The sequence below is a fragment of the Guyanagaster necrorhizus genome (assembly GCF_019112545.1).
Source record: "Guyanagaster necrorhizus MCA 3950 unplaced genomic scaffold BT62scaffold_6, whole genome shotgun sequence".
NCBI lineage: Eukaryota > Fungi > Basidiomycota > Agaricomycetes > Agaricales > Physalacriaceae > Guyanagaster > Guyanagaster necrorhizus.
In genome coordinates this window covers 906,270-931,812 of record NW_025064885.1, presented here as the reverse complement: position 1 = coordinate 931,812, position 25,543 = coordinate 906,270, and the positions used below count along the sequence as shown (strand labels likewise).

Below are 25,543 nucleotides of genomic sequence, written 5' to 3'. Positions count from 1 at the left end.
CATTCCCACTGTGAAAGGGCGAAGTAAACCGAGAGCCTACCATTAGACTGTATGCGCATAATTGTGCTAGAATACCGGCGATTATGCATGTATACTGCCATCACTAGGTGCCCTTTGACTCACGATGCGTTTGCGCCGACCTTAGCCTGGATCCACGAGAACAGAAATGACAGAATCCAGACGATTGTGATATAATACAGATTGAGAATTATTACTTGTACAAATTTGTGCTACACTGTTAGTACCAAGGAGAGTAAAGTTCCCCCATTTTTGATAATTGGACAGGGTTTGTAGCGGTGGCAATCAAATTGATGACGGTCTGCATCACTGGGACTTGAAGAGGGACACCCTGTAGAGCCTGCGGAAATGAGGTCAGGATCGTAATGAGATAAGAACAACTCACTTGTTCGCGTTCAATCTTACATGCAAATACCTCTGCGCGTTTGACGATGATTTTGACATTATCTGTCACTGATTGTGTCTGCTGCGGATTCCAATGTTTTCCGGTGCCACGCATCCAGACAAGAACTTCATCGCGAACATAAAGGTAGAGCTGTGGTTCCAACTCATACTACAACGGACATGAGCATGAGAGTATCAAACAGACTTCCATTAGAGCGACATACCTCTGGCTCCGTAAGACAACGTCCCATGGACATCAAACTAGTGGCGAGAATACCCTCCATGAATATAGGGGACATGAAATGTTGCATATTTGGGGTCAGACGGAAAGGGACTACGTCGCTTGTTGCAAACTGTGGATGGTTGCTAGTCATAGCTATAGTTTTGGTCAGAGAGATGGGTAGAAGAACACTGATCAAAACGAACAGGGTAGGAGCTCCGTCATCGCAATTTGACCCGTCGACCGAGATATATAGAAGCGCGATGGCAGTCGCCCGCCAACGCAGAGCAAATAGGTCATAAAACTACAAGCAGCGACTTGTAGCGCAAACTGCTTTCGCATCCGCCACAATTCGCTAGGTCCATCCATAGTACGAATCATATACTATCAAAGGGCGTTCAGAGATAAGCCATGCCGACGTAAGCAATAGTATTACCCGAGTGATGATATCTTCTGGAACCATCTTGGCGGTAATCTCATCGAAAATGAGTTTCTTGAGGGTAAGATACTCTGGCTTCAGAACCTTAACAAAATTAATATACCCATTCAACAGAGATCTCCGTGATACATACCTGCCCCGTTTGCTTGGCTTCGCGAAGAATCCTTCTAACTTTCTCGCCGCTATATAATATGGGATCTTCACGAGATATGCCGGTCGCCTCGCAGTGAAGATCGTAGATGTCGCCGAAGGATACATACGAGGCATCCATGTGATATAGTCTGAAGGTGGAACTGCACAATACAGCGGTGGGCAGATGGAAAGCCAAATTTCTCTTCCTAGTCTCCTTCTTTCGCGCCAAAACACTGTCATTCCAGATCATTTCATAATCGCGTCTCGTGGATGGAAAAGACGTACCCGTTAAAGGTGCGACATAACTGCATTATTCGTTCTTCCCGACGATTGTGACGGAAGGGAGGCTGCTGGGCACAAAATGAGATGCTAGAGTTGTCGCTTCCAATCATCGTGATACGTTTGGAACATAGACCGTGAGTGCGCCAGTTCTCGAATTTCGGTGAGAACTTCAGGATCTTGACGAAGTTTTGATTGTTATCCTTCTCCTTTAAGAATGTCAGAAAAATGAACACATCAGTACTTGTCATGTATACCTCAGTATACTGCCCCGGCACTTCAATCTCGTCAACCTTGCTATACTGGAATTCTGTCAAGTAGTGGCTAAGAATGTCGAGGGTCTGGAAGCGTGGTCGGGCATCGAGGATCTTTTCGTATCTGTCTCGCCACTGCTGCAGCCGGTGAATATACTCGTAGAGAGTGAGTTTTGTGTTGACAAAATCGTCTTCGTAGTCTTTCTGTGTCATCGGTGAGCATCACGAGTGCTTGCACGTAAAGAATACTCGCCTTCGCGCGTCCTGGCATGTTCTGAGCAATTTTTTGTAATGTTTGGGTCGTCTGTACTGGCAATTCGACGTCTTCATTTGTTGAGTTCATGCGCACGAGGTAGTGCTGAACATAGATTTCAGGTCCTGATCGGAAAGTCGAGACATTACTAAGAATTTACCTGGGAACCATCTTGAAGAAGTAAGCATATGTGCCTATATATGTCTTCATCATTTGAAGGTTTGAACCTTGAAAGCAGCTGATCAAGCATGGTTTCGAGGCTTAGGAGAAGTAAAGGAAACGCTGCTTTGAGAATCTGGACTATTTCCTCGACGTACTCCCATGCTTTGTTTTTATGAGCATAATAGTTGTAAGTGTCAAACAAGGTACTCTTACGTGATGGTGGTCGCGAAGGTTCGGACGCAGGATTGCCTTCGTTTTGTTGCTGCGGAGGTGCATTTACAGGAGGAGGATGCGTATCATTGCTTGTTTGTCCTATGACGGCGCCTGCGGGGACGGTCTGTCCTGCAAGTGCAGCTGCGCGTATGGCTGCGGCTTTCCTGCCGGCTTGCATCTCTTCGCGTGTAGTCCTGAGATGGAAGAAAAGAGCCTAATGATGCTTTAAATATTTCTTTTTCAATGAAAAGAGAGAAACACACCTGTGGGTAGTGCCTCGCTAGATTGAGGAGCAGATATCGCGCTTGTTTGACCTCTCGAAGGGAAATGGATTGACACAGTTGTGGAATAAGGGTTATCCAGAACCAAAACGAAGCGTCTCCTTTATAGGTGTCGAAGGCTCGCGAAATCGTGAAAGTGCTGTCGTCTAAGCTCAAGAGCCACAGAACCCGTCCCAATAGAGGTCGGGCTTTGCCACTTTTATAAAGCCCTGCGGCTTGAAGATAGCAGCTCACAGCGTTTGCAGCACATGACAAATCTTGCTGATTTGATTCCTTAAACATTCTGTCATTCCATCGTCCCCACTCCGCCCAAGATTTAGCTTGGTTCATATCCATCTGAACAGCCTGCCCAAAAGCAATATTCGCATCTTCTCTCCGGTTGAATCTCGCGTAAAAAAGGCCCTTGAGGGTGAAAAATTCGGCCTTCTGAGCATTGGAGAAATAGTGCAGATTTGTGTTATTGATTACTTCCAAACCTGCTTGAAGATCGCTAGGTTTTTGGTAGTAGCAGCGAGCCTGCTCACGAAGTTTGAGGAATGCTTCTGAGATTTCGATATTAGGTAGGGTATAAATTTTGGCGAGCGAAGTAAAGCACGCCTCCAACAGATCATGCTTCCGGGCAACATGCGCGAAACGGTTGATAATCCAAGCCGTTTCGTGGTAGCCTCGATAGCCGAAAGTGTTGGCGTTACTGGCGCCTCCATTCCCACCTTGCGTTGAGCTTCCTATGAGGGGTATATATGCGTTGTTGATGGCATTGAAGACGTTCTGTCGCCACGCGACTAAATCACTCCAAATACCAATGTCGTCATGGAGATTCGGCAAGCGCTCTCGCCACGCCTGCAGGACCATTTTCAGCTCTGAGGACTTCTTTTCCAGATTCTGTGATGTCGTCTGAGAAAGGGAACCGAATATCTGAACAGCCTCCTGAAGTTCAACAGACTGTTGGAAGTGCTGGAGGAGAGGAATATGGGCGGCGGATAGTGGTGATGGCAAACCGACCCACTTTCGGAGTGTCAGCTGTACACCATCCTCGAGAATCCGGGTGAACTCTGTGTTTTTGTCCAGGGCGGCTGGTGTTTTGAGTAAGGACAGGAAAGCCTCAAAAACACGCCGACGCGGGGTAGGTACTTCAGGTAATTGATTGATCAAGTCTTCCATGGCAGCTCTATTCTCCATCCAATCCTTTAGCCGCCACGCGCACTCCAGCATCATCTCAGGATTAGAATCAGACCTCCCGAGATCGTACAGGATTTCCCACTGCTGCAGTTTTTCAGCGGACAATATCCAATGATCTTCCCAAAGACAATACTCCGTCTCAGAAAAAGGGATAGTTCCTGACCGCAATCTGCTCTGGGCTGTTTCATACGCAGTGGAGGCTTGCTCCCACATCCCATTCTGTTCGAAAGACAGAGCGATGTTCGTCTCCGAGTACAGACATCGTCTTCGCCATACGCCGTAAAATAAATCATCCTCTGCTAGTTCTGCATAGACATCGGCAAGAGAATCATAGACAAAGTCGCGGACATTGGGTTCGTCATCCTTGACGGTGTCCATTGAAGCTCCGAGAATTTCCAAGGCAACGTACCAACAACCAAACGTTTTTGCCAGATACTTGACTAGGTGTGGGGGGAGGGTCATAGGTGGCGAACAAGCATGGATTCCACTGAGCAGAGTCTCAATGACATTTGGTCTGACGTGAGCCTGTCTCGTATGATAATCCTTGCTCAAAAGAACAATCATGTGGTAAGTGATGTCAGCTTGTTCCCGTCGAGAGAGACATGACCAGGCTGCAGGGAAAATCGACACCCAAGTGTTATGAGCAGTTTGGGGATCGAGAAACGATAGACGTTGAAGGGAGCGCACGATGTCCTGGGTTTTGGCATGCGGTACTAGCGGCGCGCTGATTGCAAGGGAACGGGGGTTGGGAGTGTCGAGATTATCAGCTGCGCCGAGCAACAGATGAAGAGCTAGGTAAATCCAGTTATTATCTGCTAAGATTTCCCAATTTTGGACACCAAAGATGTAAGTCATGCGATTGAAAAGGGAGCGAGGCACACTGGAATCCAACAAACCCATATAACGCTCCCTCAAACTGGGATCCTTTGCTCGACAGCCCAGCAAGAAAGCTGGCTCTAACCGGGTCGTAAGATCGCTCCGACGTAAGCTAGGTTCGGTGAGGATTTCGTAGATGAGTTCGAGGTAGAGGTTAAACAAAGAGTCGCCTCTCGACTCGTAAGCACCCATTTTATTCAGGAGATTAGCCTTGTCCTTGGATGTCGGATAAGAATCCTGCTTCACCAATGCCCACGTACGAGCAAGGTCCAGAATATAGCGGCAGATAGCAAGGGTCTTGGATTTCTCGGCAAGAGCAACAAGGCTGGTCAAGAATAACCGGCGCTGGTCCGCTAAGAAAGCTATCGACGTCTGACAGATGTCGATGATTGTGATGATAAGGCGAACAGTGCTCTCGACATCTTTTGAGCCAGGTTGGGCATGCTCCTTGGTCAATCGAGTCAGGATTTTGACAAGAGGCATGGCGAAGGATTCGATCCTCTCTGGTGAGGTTTTTACCACCGATTGCAATATAGTGAGAGCACCTCGAACCGTCGTCGCATTGCGTAGTGCTTCGCCAACGGCCGAATAAATGAAGGAATGGAACTCCGAAAGCTCTCCTGGCTGGTCCTCCTCTTCTTTGGGTAAAGGGAATAGGTCAAGCAGACGATCGAAGATAGGTCCTAGAGCATCATGTAGATCGTTCTCGTCGGTGATCATTCCCTTTTTCACGAGTTGTTGGAGTATGGAGGCATTTTTAGTGTACCAAGCATCACTTTGCTCTGCACAGATGACTTGAAGAACCTTCGCTGAAGAGACTGCGAGAGCGATAGTTTGCTCGGTGTTCAAGTCGATCTGACAATGGTATGGTTAGAGGATTGGTGGGTCGGAAGAATGTTTACGTACCTGTTCAAGCGATCGCAAGAAGAACCGAAGACCAAACTGAACGTCGGTCCATCCATTAGGGCCCACCATAACCTTCAAAAGAGTAAGAGCCCGGGGAACGACGTGATTCTTGGCCGGCGTCTCGTGAAGATTGGCACCCAAGCGAACAAGGTAGCTGACCATGTTTTCCCGATATGCCATGGGCGTTAACCACACATCTTTCTGATATGCTCCATCTACATCCATCCTGGCCTCTTGTTCCTTCTCAGCCTGGTTTTCCCAGTCGAAGATGATTTGCAAGATGTCTATCGATAAATTGCGCGACTCCAATGTACAGTTTTGGGTGAGGCCGAGCTTGGGCAGAGAATTGGCGATGAAGATTACGAACAAACCACGAACAGGGTAAAAAAGCGATGGATCTTTGATGATGAGAGTATAAAGCGTGAAGAAGTGGGACGACCCGCCATCCTCAGAAAGCATGCGCCTTGCGGTCACCGCCCACTGAGGATACCCAGACTCGGGCGCCTCTGCTTGGAGAGCCGGTGCGAGGGTCGCCAAAGCCTCTTGACGGAGATGTCCACGTCCTTCAGTGTTTCGTAGCAGGCCTGTCCATGTCCGCATGATGAACTTGTACGGCGAAGGATATGCAGCAAAGAAGTGTGCATTCAGAAGATAAGCGGCTTGTTTCACAATGGGGTCGTCGGTGGAACCGATATAGTGCCACGAACACATCTGGACATCTTTCCGTGCATGTTCCATCAAATCTGGGTAATACTTCACCATCACCGTAGTGAAATGAAGAAGCTCGATTTTGAACATGTCGTCGGTGTCCTGAAAGGCCTTCGGATCCGCTATGCGCCGCCAGATCATCCTGCTAATTCTTTCAACGAAGTCCAAGCCCACTAACCGCTCTTCCTTTGAACGAGACGCTTGTACAATAAGAGTGGGCGTTACAATATAGCGGATAAAATAGGCTTTGTGAGACCAGGTATATGAAGGATTGTCGAACCAGGTAAGGAACCGCATCAAAATATTGCGCCGATATATAACATCGTAGGACAGCGCGACATGTTTATATAGGAAATGAGTTGTGCGAATCAAATCCGTCTCCAGGGTGCGCGTGTACACGGAGACAATCTCAAAGACGAGATCAATACGAGGGCATTGCTCAAGAACCGTTTTGAATATTGAAATGATAATGGACTGGCGTTCGACAACTTCCGATGACGCAATGACATCTTGCTCAGGTACATCAGCATGCCAAACATCCACCAATGCATCAATGGCATAAGCATGCTGTTGAACCCAACTAGGTGCAATACTAGCGAGGTCCATGAAAAGCAGAAGAGCAGGAAGACTTTGAGAATTATTGCCTCCTCGAATGAAATGAGCAACGATTATCGAGGTACGTGAAGCGAGGTCGGACTCCAATCTAGGCGCCAATTTCGCTTGCAAGATGCTGCGCAATGTTCGCAGATGTCGAGGGAAGTTAAGATGTCTGAGAAAGAAGTCGATGCCCTCAGCTGGGTACCGGTTCAGATACCGAGCTAGCGGCTCCGAGAAGGGACTACGACCGGAGAAATGCATTTGAGCCTCGGTCTGGACGATGGCATTGATGAGATTGTCGAGGAAGATATTGGCTGACGACGGGAGGAGATGGAATATATTGGCCAGACGGACAAGTTTAGTAATTCCCTCATTCTCTACTAAAGGCAGCCTCGAAGATGCCTGGAGCATCTGCGGATCGGCGACAACGCGGAAATGATCGAGCAGTTTATGTCCGATCTCGACTTTGAAATAGTTCGTTAGCAGGGCGAGAAGGCGTGCAAGGCCCTCCAACCCTGGAACAGACAAACGCTTGGGATCTGCGAGATTCATGAGGATGGGACGCAGTCCTGTCTGGAGAAGTTCTCGAGGGAGTCTGTTCTGATGAGCAAGTACCATCTTCAGACCATCGTAAGCAACTGCTTTGATCTCATGAGAGGGTGAGTACAGTGCCTTGAAGTACACACTTGTTACCCTGTCACAGAAGATAAATCTCGCGTTAACAACATCGCAGACTACACACATACCTCTGCCTCGTTTGATGCTGCTTGCTAAAGAAATCTGTCAACGGCATGGAAGCGGTCAACAGCTTGATACAGGCAACATGGAGCTTGGTCACTTCGATACTGCTTTGACGAACATTCCCCCGGCCAACCAGAGCAGAATCATCAGCATCAGCCAGAGCCAATGTCTCGTGCAACAGCCGGAGGAGCTCGTCATTCACTTCCACTAATGGCGGATCAAGGCTTACACAATACCGAACGGCTTCTATCATGCCAATTTGAATTGAGAATGGCAAGGCCCTCAAGGGCTTGTTGTATATTCCCCCCAACATACGGTCTCGATGCGGCATCAGAAGCTGTGTCGCCGCACTTCCACTGAATTCAACCAACAGCGCAATTGAAGTCTGAGCCGCTTGCCGTACCACCGCATTTGAGCTCTGAAGCTCTGGGAAAATCTGCCCAACCAGATTGATCAATTTCAGGCAGTTCTGATGTCCGCTTTCGGCACTGTAGTCCAGATTGGCATTTCCGATGCGTAACACCGTGGTCAGCACATCCACAATTTCCTCAGTATCGCGAGGAAGGTCCGCAGGCAGATCCTTGAGCACATGAAGAAGAGCTCTCATGATCTCGAGCTCACGCTCTACAGTCCAACTGGCTCCCACGTGCATCGTCGACGTCATGATTCTGATGCCATTGCAACCAGCTCTCTTTCGTATCCAAGAGTCGCCGAAACAGAGTCCTATGAATCGAGTGGAGAATTGATGCAAAATGGGGGTGACATCGGGAAGTGTCATGCTCTGTTGATCAATAGTGTTGACCATATTTTGAATGACAGAGGCTACTAGTAAATTTGCCTTCTTAGCCTCTTCAGCTTGCTCTCGTGCAAGAGCATGGGGAACAGCATCAATGAAAGCTGAAAGGAGAGTGCTAGGCGCTTGTCGGGTTCCAACATCACGAGGCGGAGGTCGACGAGTCTCCAACTCGAAAATCCGTTGACCCATTCGTTTCACGAATTGTTCGGCTTGTTCTTGAGTTTGTGCAACATGTGTGGCGTCAAAGATGCCTTCCATGGCACTGACAAATAGCTGTTCTGCGTTATCTCCTTTGATACCCTAGAACCCTTTCGTTAGACCAAGTGAAAAAGACGCAAGTACGCACGTACCTCATAGAGCATGAAAGAAAGGCAGCGTTCCAAGTACTCATAGGCATGGGTGACATCAGCCGGTGTACCCGTGGTCAGCGTCTGACGAGCAAGAACTGCAGCAGGGCCTAGATCAACCTTCCCCGCCTTCCCCGAAAATGAGATTGTCATCTTCGGATGCTCTGAATGATGCTGATACTTCAAACATGGTTCCTTGGTCAATAGGCGTCGGTTCCGCCCACCCAGCTTCCCTAGAATTCGCATGGTACTATGTGCCAAGATGTGGTTCGCAGGCAGAGGCTTCAGGTGACTATGCAGCGCTTCCATCAACTCTCGAAGGACAAGATTAAGGGTGGGATCCAAAAAGTCTGGCGTGAGGTTATCAATACACAGCTCGAGCGTGCGGAGACCTTGGGTCACCAGTTCCGTACTACCTTTGAGGGCCAAGGCGAGGGGTTGCATGAGATACGAGAGATGCGGTAATAAATGCGTTAACCGCAATGGCACCGTAAGACAGAGTTCTACAATCATATCTCTTGTCGCGCCTTCTGAAGAATGGAGCTGTCGGTTCAAACACTCCAGCATCTCCGGCAGCAAAGGAAGGACCTCCTTATACAGCAATTCAAATCTCCCACCCCCACCTCCAATAGACCTGAAAAGTGCCCTCAGTAGATGAAAATAATGGGTTGGCTTGGTCGCTTTCGCAGCCAACGGGAAACAATCCATCAATAGCTTTCCCAGGTGCAGAGCAAGTATACTCTCATTGGTCGCAGGATGGCTTGCGACGGCTGCAAACGCAGTCTTGTAGAGGCGTATTGTCGTCGCAACCACCAGATCCTCGTACTCTCCCAGCATTGGAAGCCTGTCAACGAGGAACTGAAGGACTATGGCAAGAAGTGTCGGCGACGTGGCCTCCCTATTGAACAGATACGAGCATATTCCCAGAAGCGCTACGCGTTTCTGCGCGCACTCGAAGAAGAACTCCATCTTGTGAGTCCAAACCTCTTGGAAGACATGGAGGTTTATCTCTGAGAGGATGGGTGAGAACCAATCAATAGCGTCGTTGGCTGCATCAGTGCGGTTGTCATTGTCCATGTTCGCAAGACAGTGAACGCATCCTTCAAACATGCGGAAAATCAGCGTCCCATCCGGTGTAGGAGCTTCGCACTTTCGAAGACCGGCTAGGCAGACACGGAAGCCATGGAGAAGCGTTTTGAAGAACAGACGTAGCTCTGGTGCAAAAGACATTGGTGAGAATCGAATACATATATTGTAACTTCTCACTTACCATTGACGACATCCTCCGGTTTCTCCAAAGCATATGCCGCACCACCAACTGGGCGAGCCTTCTCAATAAAGGCATCGTCTATAGCAACCTCCTGCCCAGCCTTCGCTCTTTCCAAAGCCGCGAGAATATTCTCATGCACGACAGTCAAGGCATCGAGTCTGTCTAAGCAGCTCTTGAACATCAGTTCCAGAATTCGTGCCGCGCCCTGCGGTGTTTCCTTTGCAATGATTGCCTCCGCGGTACCGAACATCATCTTCGCTGACAGCGTATGAAGGTTGATGGTCAACGCAGGGTTATGAATTTGTCGGGAATAGACATGGACGATGCGTTCGAGCTGTGCCGACGTCAGATCGTTGCGAACGTGATGGAATAGGTCAGTGAACGCAGTGTAGACAGTCGCCCTGCATAATGTCAGCACTAAAGTTTGGTAAAGACTACGTTATTACGCACCTGAGCAACTCATTAGCCCCAAGACACGTCCCAAGCAGAACCCGTTCATCGAACAGCTTGTCTATCTGAGGCAGAAGTGCTTTCCTGTAGGGAGTGCCCATCAAATGACGAAAAACGACCATAAGTTCCTATCATGCTAGTTAGTACAAGCCAAAAAAGCCATCATGTAGTGAGCACCACCTTTCTCTGCGGTATTCCATTCATCGGACAATCTTGCAAAATACGCAACGCGTGCAGAACAAGGGTCTCCCCATGAACATCTGAAGATTCCGGATTGAACCGCATAATGAAGGCAAGGTAGGACAACATCTACAGAACGTTAGAACAGCTGAAGCAAGACGCCCGCGGAACCCACCTTGATTTGGGCATTCACAAAATCCCCATACGACCCCGGATTCGTGATAGTCGGTGCCATACCCGCCCAAAATCCCCCAGCGGCTTCGAACTCCTCCCTCGCCTTCTTCTGTGCAGGCGCCTCCAAACACAAGACTTCAAATGCCGGCGGGATTGTCACCTGTACAACCGACCTAATCAAATCCCTCTGTATCTGCGAGAACATCGCCATCAGCAGCCCCAGTTCCGCCGTAACCTTGAAACTCTTGATACTAGGTAGCGAAATGGCAGGATCCAATTCTGCCGAACCTTCAGAAAGCAACTGTTCTGTCATGGGCTTAATATTCGCGAAGACGTCCTTGAAGAGGGAGGTAAAGTCGCGGAGGTTCTCCTCCGTAAGCATGCGATACGCTCGTACAAGTTCGACGATGTGCTTGCAAGCCGAGACACCGTTCTCCTCGTTGTCCTGTCGGATAACACATAGCAGGCAATTATAAATGGACTGTACGTGTGGTTTGGCGTGTTCGCTGATGGGGAGACGGGTCAGGATACTAAGTACGATGGAGCGGAATTGGAACTCGAGACTCTCTTTGCGGAAGGATACCTCTCCGGACTGAAGGAGCTCGACGAGGGGAGGGATGATGAAAGGTAGAGCTCGAGAGGCATCCGCATCTCGTAAGGTATCGAGGATCTCACGGATTTCAGTGGCGACGACGAATCGTGTTTTGAGGTCTGGAAGTTGAATGTTGGTTAGCGATAACCAAGGGAGATTTGCACGAGACTCGCCTATTCCGGGGTCGAGTATTCGAGCCGCTCGTTGTTCAAGGTCTGATGAGGCCGACGTATGCGGTGTCTGCTGTCCGTTAGGTGTCGCCATGGCCGTACACGGCCAAAGTGAAGAAGAGGAAAGTAGGTACTTTAGAAGAATTTGTAGCGGGGTAGGGGAAGGAGATCTTTCAATTTGATGTCCGACCTGGAAAAGTAGTGACACGTGATCTAGATTCTACCTGTCACAAGTTGTCACAAAATGAGTGTAATGCTACCCGAGAGGTCGTCGTAAAGGCGGAGTCCAAGGGTAGGGAGCGTTTCTATAGACCTCTGCGCAAACCTCGAGATGTTCACAACTTCTGTCAATATGGAACTCCACTCTGTCCATGAGGATGGCCATTAATGTCATCTCTGTATCAGTGCTGATCCTCAGCTGATGCTGATTCATGAGACCAGGTGAGGAGCCCGAGCAAGGACCATTGAAGAAATAGATGTCAATTTCAGTGAGACAATATCATCAAGTCCCAGAGTGCCAGTGAGCACAGCTGCAATGGAGTTCTGAGACTCACTAGCAGTTGGTATCTGGTGAAGAAATTGGAGTTTTGAATGGGGAGCTGCTCAAGCTGCTTTTTCAATGGTGTGAGCTCTGGCATCTTGGCATTGTTCAGTGGTGGTTTTGGACTATTCAGCTTGCTCTCATTGACACTCCTCAATTTCATCCTGTGAGAGACCTGGAGAAGTGTCCTCCCTATTATCTGCTGCTCCAACATCTTTCTGCTGATTGTTTTGCCTGCTGGAGGGTGCACCAGTCAATGTCCTTGGACCAGCTTGCTTGATTCATTCCCACAGGAGTTTGATGTAGTCTTCAGCAGCCTCAGACAAAAGACTAAGCTGACAAAGTCTGTTGGCAAAGTCAAAAATAGTAATGGTACCTTTAACACAGTCTTCAATAAGTTCTTCACATCACTTGGCCAATGTGATGACACTCTCAGCATCAGTAGATGAATTTTGGTTCATGAATGAGAATATAGATTTGAGGGATGAAGGATACTGACAAAAAAGTCACTAGTAAATCATACAATAGTAGTACAATAATACTAGATGGAATTTGGTTAGACATGGCAGAGCCAAAAAGCTATTTGAATAAGCCTTTGTAAGATGAGGACAGATGTGAAGCCTCACCAGGCAAGAGTGATTACTGACAACAGAGGGGAAGAGGCAGAGCCTTGATGCCTGGAGTTTGCAGTTAGAGATTGACCAGCATCTCTTATCTCTACTGGAATCTCAGATCTCCATCTTGCTGAGTCATTCCACCTCAGATAAGTATATGCTACTGAGAGGTCACTTGATAACCTTATTGCAGTCTTACAGATCCAGTCTCTTTCAGAACCCATTGCTTGGCCTTTCTGGTGCCTCATTATCCAGGACCAATATGTTGACTTTCCCAAAACTTTTCATGTCAATAGACCAAGGATGCAACCACAACAAAGAAACTAAGGAACTTATGGCAGGATATGCCATCATCAGAAAAGAGGTTTCATCAGACAAAAAGCCTATTAAAACAGAATCAGACTGGTGCAGAGTGTATGATGCCTGAGCAAAGGGCATTTAAGTTTTTCACCCACATTGTGAGGCTGAACTTAAAGCTTATTGAGAATATGTCATCAAAGTTTTTTGAGCTGCACCACACAATGCTATCATTGCTATTCAAATTGATGAAGAAGTCTGATTGCATTATGCTAAATGTTCTTTTTGCATGAATGTTTAAAGTGAACTTCAAATCTCTATTCTTATGCAGGTGTTTTACTCCTCATTGATTCCTTCTTCAAATATAAAGCATTCATCATCTGCTTCATTTTCAGCTGCCAAGAGTATAACAGTATCCTGTGAGAATTGGAATTTGGGTTTCTGCTAAGACCCATGCATCAATCATCATAGGCATGGTATCTGCAGTGAATGCAGTGCAGAACACCAGACCTAAGACATTGTTGAATGTGCCAACTTTCTTCAGACCAAACAAAGACTCAGATTTAAAAGAGATTACAGTGAAAGTAGTGGTGACAGCAGCAGGACCTAAATCATTTGTTGAACTAACAAGCAGAAACTCTGTCATATTCCACCAGCTGAGCTTAATACCTTTTTATGTCAGGATGGGCATTATATACTGAATATGGACTGTCAAGCACTCTCACTGCATTTCTGCTTGTTGCTACACTGTGTGAGGGTGACTATTTACCTATACTACTATGTTTAACTTATTAATTGATATCTATAGTCTAGAAGATAGCTAACAGTATATACTATTAGGTTCTACAAACATGCATCACTTTTTTAGAGGTTATATAGCTCTGAGAATTACTTTATTCTATCTCTCACACTCAAAATGACTTCTGCTATTTTATCTTAACTACAGGCCTACCATCAAATATCTCTACACTAAACATATCTTGTGACAACTGGTCTATCTTCTACCTCTGCTTTTCTACTGGCATTCAAGCCAAAGAGAAATAGGATCACTTTGATAGATCAAAGCTCTAACTCACTCTCACTGCACTCACAATGGCCCTCATAGCTGAGCAAGATGAATGAGAGAAAGATGAGGCTGTAGCTAAGAACTTTCTGCTCTTGAAGATCTCTGATTTAGTCACTATGAAGATCCAGCATCTCTCCACAGTCACTGAAGCCTGGACAAAGATTGAAAAGGAGTTCACTGATAAGAGTGGCTATGCACAGACTGATCTTCAGCAGCAGTTTATAGAGTCATATTGCCCAATTAAGAGCAATGTTCATGAGTTTCTTGACAGTCTGTCAATAAAACAAAAGTCATTAACTTCTATCAATGTTATTATTGAGGAGAAGGATTATCACTCAACAATTCTCACCTCTATTCTCCTCTATCTTGCCAAGCATATATCAACTCTCATTATAGCAGCAAAGCTGTTCAGTTTCAATAAGAAGATTAATTTTAAAAATCTGATCCATGCTATTTTTGAGGAATATGACTGGCTGGAGTGTGAGTGAGCCAAGTACAGCCATCAGTTTAGAAAGAGAAAGGACTTGAAACAAGATGTTAAGCCCAAGTTACATGTGATCTAAACACATGATAAACTGCCACTGTATTGAGTTTGTACAGTCATGACAGAGTTCATTAAATATGTTATCTAGGCATTGTGCTTCAAGGCCAGAGACAAGTCAGCTTGAGATGAAGTGGTATAGAATAAACTTTAGTTCAAAGCTGAGTATATACAGTGAGAGCTACACTATTTATATACTGTTGAGTCCTTAGATAATAATAGTTCTACCTAATTGTGTGATTCTGTGCTATAGTGCTCATTGTCTCTGGTCATTAGTACTGGTACAATATAGTATTGTCTATTATTGAGGTGTCCATTGCTGCTGAAGGAATGATGGCATAGGTGGTTTATTGTGTAACATAAGCATGTTTCATGCCTTCTGAGTGCTAAAGATAAAAATAGACACTATGACTAATTGGAAAATAGAGGCTAGAAAAGAAATAAAATAAGAAAATCATAACATTACTCTCTCTTTAAGACCATTGTCCTGATGGATCATTCTAAGGACAGTTGATAATCATGAATCATATTATTAGCATTTATATTTTGCTTGTTGATCCACTGATTAGACTTTGGTCCATAGCCTTTCCAGCTGACAAGATAATCAATGATTGTTCTAGTGCCCCTGCTATAGGCACACACTTTGCAGAGCTTGTGGTGGAGGATTTGGTTGACCTCATAATGCTCTTCTTCTTTGACAAGAATGGGTTCTGGAGGAGGTGATCATTCTTGATTTGAAAATGCCAGTGCAATATAAAGGGATAACAGAGATTCATTAAAAACAGGATGTATGCACCAAGCATCAAGGAGATAAAGGAGATAAGTGGAGGTGCTGACTTTGCTGAGGATTGTGAATAGCCTGGTCTATTTGTTGGTGAGCTTTTATTTTGAGCAAAGAAGATGAAGGTTGGTAGTATCCAGCCATATCTTATCATTCATAGCATATGTATATGCTGGTCAGTAGTGTTTGTCATATTAGATCCTCATGGCTATGGTGGTCTTTTCAAGAGCAGTGTGTGTTTCAGTATAAATGGAGAACATGAGGGCAGCAAAATTAAAGAAAGCTGGAGTGAAGGTATTATATCATTCTGTGATAGCAACACATGAGTGTCAGTCATAGTTGATATAGAAGGGGATTTTGCTGGTCACTGAGTGTACTCAGTTATTATGTTCAAAGGTGACAAGAGCAAGCTATTTGGTACAGTCATCCTGTTGGTAGTTGATAAACTAGAAATTGTTTGTCTAGCAGACTCTCTGCAGGTAGGAAACATAAAATTTATTCAGTAAATGAAACCAAAGCACAGAATCTGAAGGCTGGTCCAAGTGAGTCTAGTCATATACCTCCATATAGTGACTAATCTCCAAAGGGATATAGTAAGAAGTAGCTATATAGATATGAGACTCTGAATTGTTTACAGTGACTCACAGTATGTATATGAACTTTTCTATAACAGAAATATCACATAAGGATCTGAGTAATAGATGGTGCAACCTATATGTGGTCTTAGTGGGGTCTAAAGAAATAATTGATGTTTTCCAGTTATCTTTCAAAGTTTTTTATTAGATCTAGGCAGTGTGAGAATGATATGCAAGAGCAACAGATTTCTTTTATGTTTTTTGGGGATGAAGTAAGACAAGACAATATTTCATGAATTTATAAGTTCACTATTGTCATATGCAAGCCTTGTAGAGTTGTTGAGATGCTATGATACTCTCAGTTGAAGAATATTGACCTATAGATGATCTGTGTAGCTGGTTCTATTGGAGAGATGTCATACTGGTGTACAGTTTTAGTATGAGTGTCAAGTAGTCTTGATATTGCTTGTCCTCCTTTTTGTATGTTATTTTGTATACTACTTACACTATTCTTTTACTAATACTAAGTACACTACATTTAAACAGTCTTTGTAACTGCAGTACTAGCTTAGTGAGCCTAGTGAAGTTTTTATTATATGAAGCCTTGAAGGTTGTGAGGCTTTTAGTAAACATTGTGTATTTAAAAGTTCATATAGCCAATAGTACACTAGTCCTTCTAATATTCCTTATATATCTAACCAAAAACAGAGTTAGTCCTCTGCAGCCTATTACCCTTTCACATGCTGGCTGTGAAAAGCTTAGACATCTACAGCCAGCCTTGTATATACATTGCAATAGACCTTATAGACTGCCTTAGAATGCTACATGTATACTAATAATGACATATGTCTGATTGATTATCATAGTGCCAACCATGTCTATGGTGCTTATTATAGCATAGAAAGTTTGTGTGTCATATAGTTGATGAGAAGAGTCATAAGGCTAAAAAAAGTTTGCAGACAAATGGAAAGTTTATATATAACATATAATCTTCATGCACAAAGAAATGTCTATGAGTAATGAATAGCTCTTGATGAAACTACTGCCATTGAACCTGAAATGATTGGTTTATTGAAAGCCTGTTTAAGAGCAGAAGTCAAAAATAATTATTGAAGTCTGCAATTTCAGAGTGCATAGAGCCTAGTGACTTATCATCTCTCTCTGACTTTAATTTTTTATTGATTTGCCAGTGAACTTTCTTTTGCAAATTTCTTTCTGATATTTTCTGATAGTAACATATGGTTGGTTGCTTTGGATATCTAATTTGGCTTCATATGTGCCTAATCATATTTCTGATTGCATCAAGAAGTTCACAAAGTTTGATTGAGTGTTCTTCATCTATCAGAAAGTGCTTTATTTTCTGAGACAAGAATATTTGTAAAGTTTGCAAACTTTTTAGTTGCTAGCATTGATCTTGGTCTGTGCATGTTTCCTTGAGATATAAAATTTATGAACTTTTCTATGTTTCTCCAATATATCTTGGCTTTATTCTTTTCTTATACCTCTCATCTTTCATATGTCTCCTATGTCTCTCATTAATGCTCTCTCTGCCTTCCATTATTGTCTGGCCCACATGCCAGATTCTTGTGAGAAAGCTCCTCACATGGATGTTTGAGTGCACTCTGTCTTGATCATCTGGCAATAGCTGTATCTTGCCTGGCACAAGAATGAAGAGGGATTCCTTTCTGACAAGAAATAGGCCAGTTGGAAGCAACAGCTGTGGTAGATGTTGGCTACTATTAACACTAAGTTGGGGAAACATTCAGTCAAAGAGTACAACTTTCTTATTGTGAAAACAATACATTTCTTTTTGTTCTTAAACTTTTTATTTTGCTAATCCTTTCTTTTCTAGTTTAAATATGGAGTTGTCCTTGGTTTTCTCCAGCTGAAGTAATCTTCTGCATCTGAAGCTTCTGTCTTAGTAGGCCCTCCTATCCCTTCAAAAGTTGGGGTTCCTTCTGTTTTGATCTCTAAGGCATTAATAGTATATGAAATTTTTAATTTTGCATTATTTTTTTTTCTAATTTTTCTTTTAGATGGTTTTAGTTTTGGCTTTAGGTTAAAGCTTCTAGCATGGGCATCTCAGTCATCTACTGAGGCCTGCCCTTCTGCCTTTTAAATTCTGATTCCTTCAACTGAGAGGATGAGTCCTCCTAATATTCCTAGGAAAAGTTCAGATGTGCTGCCCTTCTTGACAAGGGCTAAAAATAGTATATAAAATTTTTATTTTATGAAGTCTTTGTTTCTAACTTTCTGTTATAGAAAATCTCATTTTTAGTATGAGAGTAACTTCTTCTGTATGTGATGACCATACAGTTATCAAGGCTCATCTGCTGATCCCTCCACCTATTGTTGATTTAAGCAACAAATGTATGCAAGATAGTGTGTTCTTAGTTTTAATATTTTACAACTGATCCAGTTTCTTTTTTCTAGCTGGAAGGGCAATTGAGGCATCTGCCTCCAAACATCTTCACAGAGATTCTTCTGCTACCATTGCTGAGAGAGATCAGAGCAGTATAAGCTATATGTCTTTTTCTTTTCTTTATGAAATTTTCTATTTCTGACTCTGAACTTCTAGCTTTTAAACTAAGTACTAGCTGCCCTTGCAAGATCATGGAAAAGATGGCTAAGGAAGTTCACACATGCAGCAGCCTAGAAAAGCCTATCTCTAAGAGTTTTAGAGAAATTCAATTAAGAGATTTAAAGCCTATGGATCTTCTAGTCCCTGATCAAGACTTTGGGGCTTTTGTCAGATGCAAAGGCACATATTTCAAACAGGAATTGGCTGACAAGATTGGCTATTTTGTAAGTCCTCTCATTCTTTTATCTTATAAACTTTTTAAAATTTGCTAACTTTCTTTTTTAGATAAGCAAAGCTTGTGATGCTTATGAGAGAGCTAATGTGCAATGCCAGAGTGTTTATTCTGGCTTGATGAAGTGCTTCTGATGCACTATTCACAAGTATGATTGTATAGTTCACAACAAGCCCTTTATTAATACTTTGAAGCCTATTTTCATTTCTGAGCTTTGTAAGTTCTTTTCTTTTATCTTAGCAAACTTTTCTTATTTTGTTTCCATAGCTGTTGTCACCAAAATCTGAGGCCTCCTTCACAAGCTTTGCTGAAATGCTCATCAAATAAACAATGTCATAGGCTATATTCCTGATCTTTTTCATGCTACCCATTTTGACACTATTATTTTGGTTTTTCAGCTTTTTGAAAAGGGTGTTTCTGAGGGCAAAAAGTTGACAGATTTAGAAGCCAAGAAGATGCCAAGTGGTGAGAAGTCAGAATCAAGCAACAAGAAATAATTTTTCACATATTTTTATAGTTTTAATACTTTGTAATAATTTAATGTCTTAGGATGCTTGAGTTTTTATTTATAATTGTGTGACTTGAGCTCTGATTTCTTTATAAGGTATATAAACTTTTAATTTTATGTGATTTATGATATGAATTATCAGAGTGGCTGTGCTTTTCTTGGCATTCATTTGCTAAGACTAAATTCCAATAATAACATTCTTCATATGTCCCTCAAATCAATTGCAACATGTGAATGGCTATCTAGTAATATAAGAGAGAGGTGGATGGAGGACAAAAAACTCAATGACTTGTACAATAATAGTCTAGTAATACTGAATGAGGATTGATTAAGTCTGGCAAAGCTAAGACTACTCAAGTGAGCCAATTGTGAGATAAATGAAGAGGTGGAGCCTCATTAGGCAACAGAAGTTACTGACATGAAGGAGGAGATGAAGTCTCAAAGCTTAGGATTAGTGGTCAGGAAAGATTGACAGTGAGAAAGCAGAGCTCATCTTACATAGAGATGTGGGATGAAAGTGGGAGTAAAGAAGAGACATCTGGTGCTGATGTCTCTCATGAATCAGCATCAGCTGAGACTCAGCACTGAGATGGAGATGGCACTGGCAATCCCTCTTCATGGACAAGTGGAACTCTGTATCTCTGTATTGACAGAGATTGTGACAATCTTGAGAGTCACACAGAGACCTGTGAAAATGCTCTCTACTCTTGGAATCTGCCTTTACAATGGCCTCTGCTGCTCACTTGAGGAGTGGAATGTAACCAGCTATAATGAGGGCCCCAGAGACTGCCCTCAAATCAATTGCAATGTGTAAATAGCTATTATATACTTTTAGTTGGTGAGAGGTGGTGGTGGTGATTCAAGAAGATTGAATGGATTGCAGATTAGGGAGGGGGATGATGAATGCATATATATGCCAATTATAGTTGTGCTTGTAGGACAGGGTGTTCCTGAATGTAAGTGGTCCATGTTTTAGAAGACCACTAACTAAGAGCTTATATGATAGACTCTGAAAGTCCAAGCAATACATAAAACATAGCTCCTTCAGCTCTAGCAGAGTGACCACCAAAGTTTCTGTCTAGAATTGTAAAAAACATTTTGTCAAACCAATTTCATGATAGAATATCATCATTTTCACAGAGGAAGAGTGGAGCATGTGAGCCATGAAGAAGATCTCAACATTTTATATATTGTGATAGAAGTGCAACTAGGTCAGCAAGCTCCTATTGTGTGAGTAGGATGTCAGTACCATGGTAGAAGGGGTCAGACTTGTTGTAAGGAAGATAATATTGTATATCATTATTTTGGAGAATGAAGAAAAAATGTTTGATTATTTTGTGAAAGTCCTGAAGTTGTTTGTCATTTTTCCAAATGAGCTCACCTGACCAGTGGCAGCCATAGAAGCAGCAAGCAAGGATGGTGGCAAATAAGAGATCATCATAAGAATCTGAGATGTTAGTGAGAAGACAAAAGATGATCAAATAGAATAATTGAAGGAGTAGTTTTTGGGATATGGGATCACCTCTCATCTTTCTTGAGCTATGGATAGTAGCTTGCACTATGAGATATTTGCAACTGCTGAGAGTAAGTGGTGTCTGTTCAAGCAGCAGTGTATAAGTAATGCAAAACTATATATAGTTGCATACTCCTGTTGCATAACTCTTTGCTGCTCTGAGCTCAATCACATGAGCTTAGAGAAACAGAATATGTTTATCAAGAAGAGAAAGAGAGAAAGCTGAGTGAGCAATGTGAGGAGCATGCTTGTCTAGTGCAGTTAGAAAGATTGTCTCCATCATGCTGGCAGTAGGTCTCTTGGTGGAGTGAAAGTGCAAATGTGGTCAGCAGAGAATTTATGATGATATTTATTCAAAAGGAGTCAAAAAAGCATATCAGCCTGAATATTATCTTTTCTGTCAATATGTCAAATATAAATATCAATTCCTGAATGAAGTATCAGGCCTGCAGCTCCAAGTAAGGGTCCATTATAAAGAGATTCTGATACTGATAGAGAATCAAATACAGCAATAGAATCGAGGCTATCTGTGAAAAGTAAAAGGTGATGAGAGGGTTTGGATAGAGATACTGCATAATAGATGGCTGAAAGAATGGCAACAAGTTCAAGAAAGAAGATGTTGATCATATCTTTAGATGATAGTGGATAAAGCTGATATACAAAACTGTTTTCTGCAAAAATGAATGATAATGCATTTTTTAAGCTGGCATCCATTTAAAATATCATATCAGCTTCTGAGTCAGCCTAAAGAGCTGAGTCAACAAAACAAACACCTACTGAATCTGGCAGAATAGATGAAAACCAGGAGAGATTCTCCCTACTCTTGGAATCTGCCTTTACAACAGGCTATTCTCATTGGCCAATATCTTTATCATATTTCTGAGGTGTAATATGTCTATGATTTTATTACTGATGTTGTTAAGTATGACTTCTCTTTCACCAACTATTTTGGTTTGACCTAGATTAAGAGATATTCATGTATTTTTCAAACTGGAAATTTTACATTTTCTAAGTGAGTTTCTTTTATGACTTTGCAAACTTTTTAGTTTGCAAATATCTATGCAGTGTTATGTGTTTTATAAATGTGTTACAATATAAATACCATGTCTCCTCCCCCTGACTTCAATTTTTCAATGGTTTTGACTGCCACTAAAATTTTCCAGTCATAAGGATTAATATTAGAAATAGTTTTGATGTCAGATTGTGAATTTTTGGTATAAGTGGCTGAATTTTCAGTTTCTTGGGGTTTCAGCCATATTCATAGCTAGAATTTATAAGTCTATGATGAATACTTAAGTCATCTGTTTTGATCATTCATGAACTTTTTCTGTCTATAAAAGACAGTGTATTAACTGAATGTTCTTTATCAATTTATAACTATTATTGTGTTCTCTCTAAAGCTTCCTGCCTTGTCTGAGCTTGTTGTTTGACTTGAGCATTTAAACCTTTTAGCCCTACCTTAGAATTTGACTTTTGAGACTCTGCAATCCTGGTTTGATAAAGCTAAGGATATTGAGGTAGTGAACTTTTTATTTTACTTGAGAGACATTGCTGATTTCTGATAGTCTTTAATTTTGATCCATTATTTGGATTTCCATCAGAATTTTCAGTTCAAACAGTTTTCTAACTGTGTCTGACAATTTATTCATCTTCATGACTACCATGCTGCCTGGGCCCAATTGTCCAACTGATACCATTCTAGAATCACCTCCAGTGACAGTGACACTCCTACTGTTTTTAAAACAGTACAGGGCATTATTGAATGTCTCAAGGACTTGCCCCATCCTAGTTTCTCTGTTAATGGCAATGTCTTTATGGAATTCCCAATTGCAGGTAGTAATGAAGCTGCATGGTCCAGATCCTTTTGGACTGGTACTAACCCTTCAAACAAAAGAGATGCTACTTGATTTTTGAATAAAGATGGCAGCCTGCAACAAACTGAGTCAACAGTTGACAGTTCTGACTCTTAGGTATGTTCTGAAATTTCTATTTCATGTTTTGATACTGACTTTTTGTTTGACTTTTAGGGTAGTGCAGATGCAGATAGTTGGAATGACTCTTTGAATATTGAAACTCTTGCTGCTAGAGAAGAAACCTTGAATAATGCTCAGAAGATTGCTGAGAAGGTTTCAGAACATGTCATTCCTTATATGGCCTTTGAAGGTCAACAATTTGGGGCTAGTTTCTGTGCCTTTTGTGATAGAAGTTCTAAGCATTTGCCTCATGAATGTCCTGCCTATTCTGAACATCAAAGTGAGGCTGTTTAGCTATTCTGTTGGCTCATAAATTATACCCTGAAATTCTGATATGGTTGATATGATATCTTTTGCTGAAATATCTTATAACTGTGACAAAGGCATTTCTGTTGTCTGTAACAATTTTGACTAATGATCTCCATCTACAGAGAATGTCTTTAAAAATCCATTCCCCTATAGTTCATACAGTTTCTCTTCACAAACATCTAAATTCTGAATAATAGCTCATAGAACACCACTCTTGCACAATATACTTGTATTATCCAGACACCAGCATGAGCATAGTGTCTATGTACATTTTTGAAAATAAGGGTGCAGGTACAGCAACAGTTGCAGGCAGATAAATTTGTCTTATCTGCTGAACTTGATATAAATGACAAATTCAGACATACCAAGCAATATCTGCCCTCATGTCAGGCCACCAGTAGTAAATTTTTATTAACTCATGGATCACATAAAATCTCTTATGAGCTACCTTATTGTTATGATTTCCCAATTTTTATTCCCCTTTTCCCCTTTTTAACCCCTATTTTGACCCAACCAGGGCATCAAGTCCAGCACTTAGCATCATGGGGAACAAGCTTAGTCATCATAAATGACTAGACCACTATTCTTCAGAAACTCATAGCAACACATGATGAATACAATCGCCCTTTTATGTACAGTAATGATGCCCAAGGACAGACAGCACAAAACAACAAGAACTCCACAATAAGAACAAGTATTATTAGATCTCCATGTACAGTATTTAAAGGAGCTCATTCTTGCTGGGATACCTCAGCTTTGAGCTAAAGTTTATAATTATACTATTTTACTCTTGAGCCTCTATCATGGTCTTGTGATACATTGACCTGAAGACACAGTTAGTGAACTCAGATGATTCCTTGAAGTGCGAAGGGACATCTGTTTATCATGTGTTTAGGTTCACATAACGCTTGGGTCTAACAATTAGCTCAAAGCTTTCACTTTTCTTTTCTCAAACCCAATTGTGCTGAGAAACCGAATGCCCTCAGCAACAACCGCCAACTTGAATCATGACTTCTTTGAGCTTATAGCCTCCATTATCGGAACACTGCTTAGCCTTCTTGCCATTATCACCCTCTGCTGTGGATGACAATTAGTAACAGCTTGGATAGTCAGACACTATCAGGTGTTCCAGCAGATTCAATATATACTATGAAACATAACCCCAGACCTTCTTTTCCATGACATTTCCACCTCTGTCAGAACGTTCTTCCAGCTGCAAGGGTGACTCTTATCAGAAACCAGGAATAATGACTTGCATCCAGGGAGCCTTCACAAGGAAGAAGGACCTCAGTACTCCCCTTGACAAAATAGCAGAAACTGCCACCCTGCTCTTGCAGGGTTTCAAAACCCATGGACGACGAATGTTGTTCAGGAGCCTGAGAAGGTCTCTGACAACATTGCTCTAGCAGTCTCATCCCCTGAGCATTTTCTCTCCCTGATCCCCTCAGGGATTGGAAACCATGCTTGGGACTCCCTTGATGCCGCTCGGATGGCTTTGAGACTCCATGAAGGCCCCAACTCTCCCCACAACTCCCTTTATATCTCCATCAAGCCCAACTCCAGCTCCAGCCAGTCTGTCAGCAGGCTGGGGATCAATGACCTGCATGGGAGAACAATACACCCTGACTATACCAATGTCGAGATTGCCATCTCTGCAGCCAGGGACCCTCATCGACATCTCCATGTGGAGAGCAAGCCAGAAATTGGGACCACCAGTGCAAGAGGAAGGATTGCCCAGGACAGAATTATATGGTGAATATTCCTGGACTGAGACCTCACAGTCTCCTTTAACTACAATGACGCAGTACAGCAGCAGCAGCAGAACCAAGCCAGACAGGTAGAAATCAGGTGAGCCCAAGAAGAGCTTGCTGAGTATATATGAAATAAAGCCCAAGAGCAGTACAAAGCCATGGAGTATGATCGACAGAGAAGAGAGCAAAGAAGGAGAGCAGAAGCTGAAAGGATGGGATCAGCCTCTTCAGGCTGGTATAGACTCTGCACCGACTCAGGATCCCTATTCAGGAAGCCTGATTCAGACACCAACCTGTGGACAGGGCCTGCCAGCATCGAGGCCATCAGATGAGGCAGGACCGATAACAGTCGACCTTCCACCCCTTAGTATCCTGCTCAAACCGACACCATTTTCTTGGATGCTGACTCCATTCTTGGAGCCTATAGGCTCTGAGTACCAGACAATGCTCACGTCTCCAACCAGGCTCTCCAGTGATTCCTGGAAAGCAGGGTTACTCACCAGTTCCTCAATCTCGAGTTCTAACATTACTTCAGCCTTTATAGCCAAGAACTGGAGGAGATGAGAGTGTGTGAAGGGACATGATATAGCCGGCTCAGTAACCCTCCCATTCATCAAACAAGCACAGGAGCCAGCTCTAG

General features: G+C 43.1%; 3 protein-coding genes across 3 annotated transcripts; 2 read left to right on the top strand and 1 right to left on the bottom strand.

The window, feature by feature from the left end:
* Window positions 1-234: 234 nt before the first annotated feature.
* Window positions 235-11,790, bottom strand: BT62DRAFT_1073682 (uncharacterized protein). Its single transcript, XM_043178956.1, has 20 exons — window positions 11,625-11,790; window positions 10,861-11,570; window positions 10,686-10,814; window positions 10,506-10,633; window positions 10,056-10,456; window positions 8,789-9,999; window positions 7,648-8,738; window positions 5,597-7,595; window positions 2,618-5,545; window positions 2,355-2,568; window positions 2,140-2,303; window positions 1,965-2,084; window positions 1,730-1,930; window positions 1,479-1,681; window positions 1,195-1,426; window positions 1,059-1,145; window positions 829-1,006; window positions 627-778; window positions 404-571; window positions 235-358 (listed from the first exon to the last, which is right to left on the bottom strand). The coding sequence occupies exons 1-20, from the start codon at window positions 11,713-11,715 to the stop codon at window positions 239-241; spliced, it is 10,527 nt and encodes a 3,508-aa protein (XP_043042666.1). The 5' UTR covers window positions 11,716-11,790; the 3' UTR covers window positions 235-238.
* A 6,319-nt stretch (window positions 11,791-18,109) lies between these two features.
* BT62DRAFT_917789 (uncharacterized protein) lies at window positions 18,110-19,136 on the top strand (the record flags this gene model as incomplete). Its single annotated transcript, XM_043184061.1, is given in 8 exon segments — window positions 18,110-18,121; window positions 18,315-18,333; window positions 18,353-18,418; window positions 18,470-18,550; window positions 18,615-18,841; window positions 18,903-18,938; window positions 19,044-19,065; window positions 19,117-19,136. 8 exon segments carry the CDS (start codon window positions 18,110-18,112, stop codon window positions 19,134-19,136), a joined length of 483 nt encoding a protein of 160 aa, XP_043042665.1.
* A 2,015-nt stretch (window positions 19,137-21,151) lies between these two features.
* On the top strand, window positions 21,152-24,908 carry BT62DRAFT_1002746 (uncharacterized protein; the record flags this gene model as incomplete). Its single annotated transcript, XM_043176875.1, has 2 exons — window positions 21,152-21,160; window positions 24,525-24,908. 2 exons carry the CDS (start codon window positions 21,152-21,154, stop codon window positions 24,906-24,908), a joined length of 393 nt encoding a protein of 130 aa, XP_043042664.1.
* Between the last annotated feature and the right edge of the window lie 635 nt (window positions 24,909-25,543).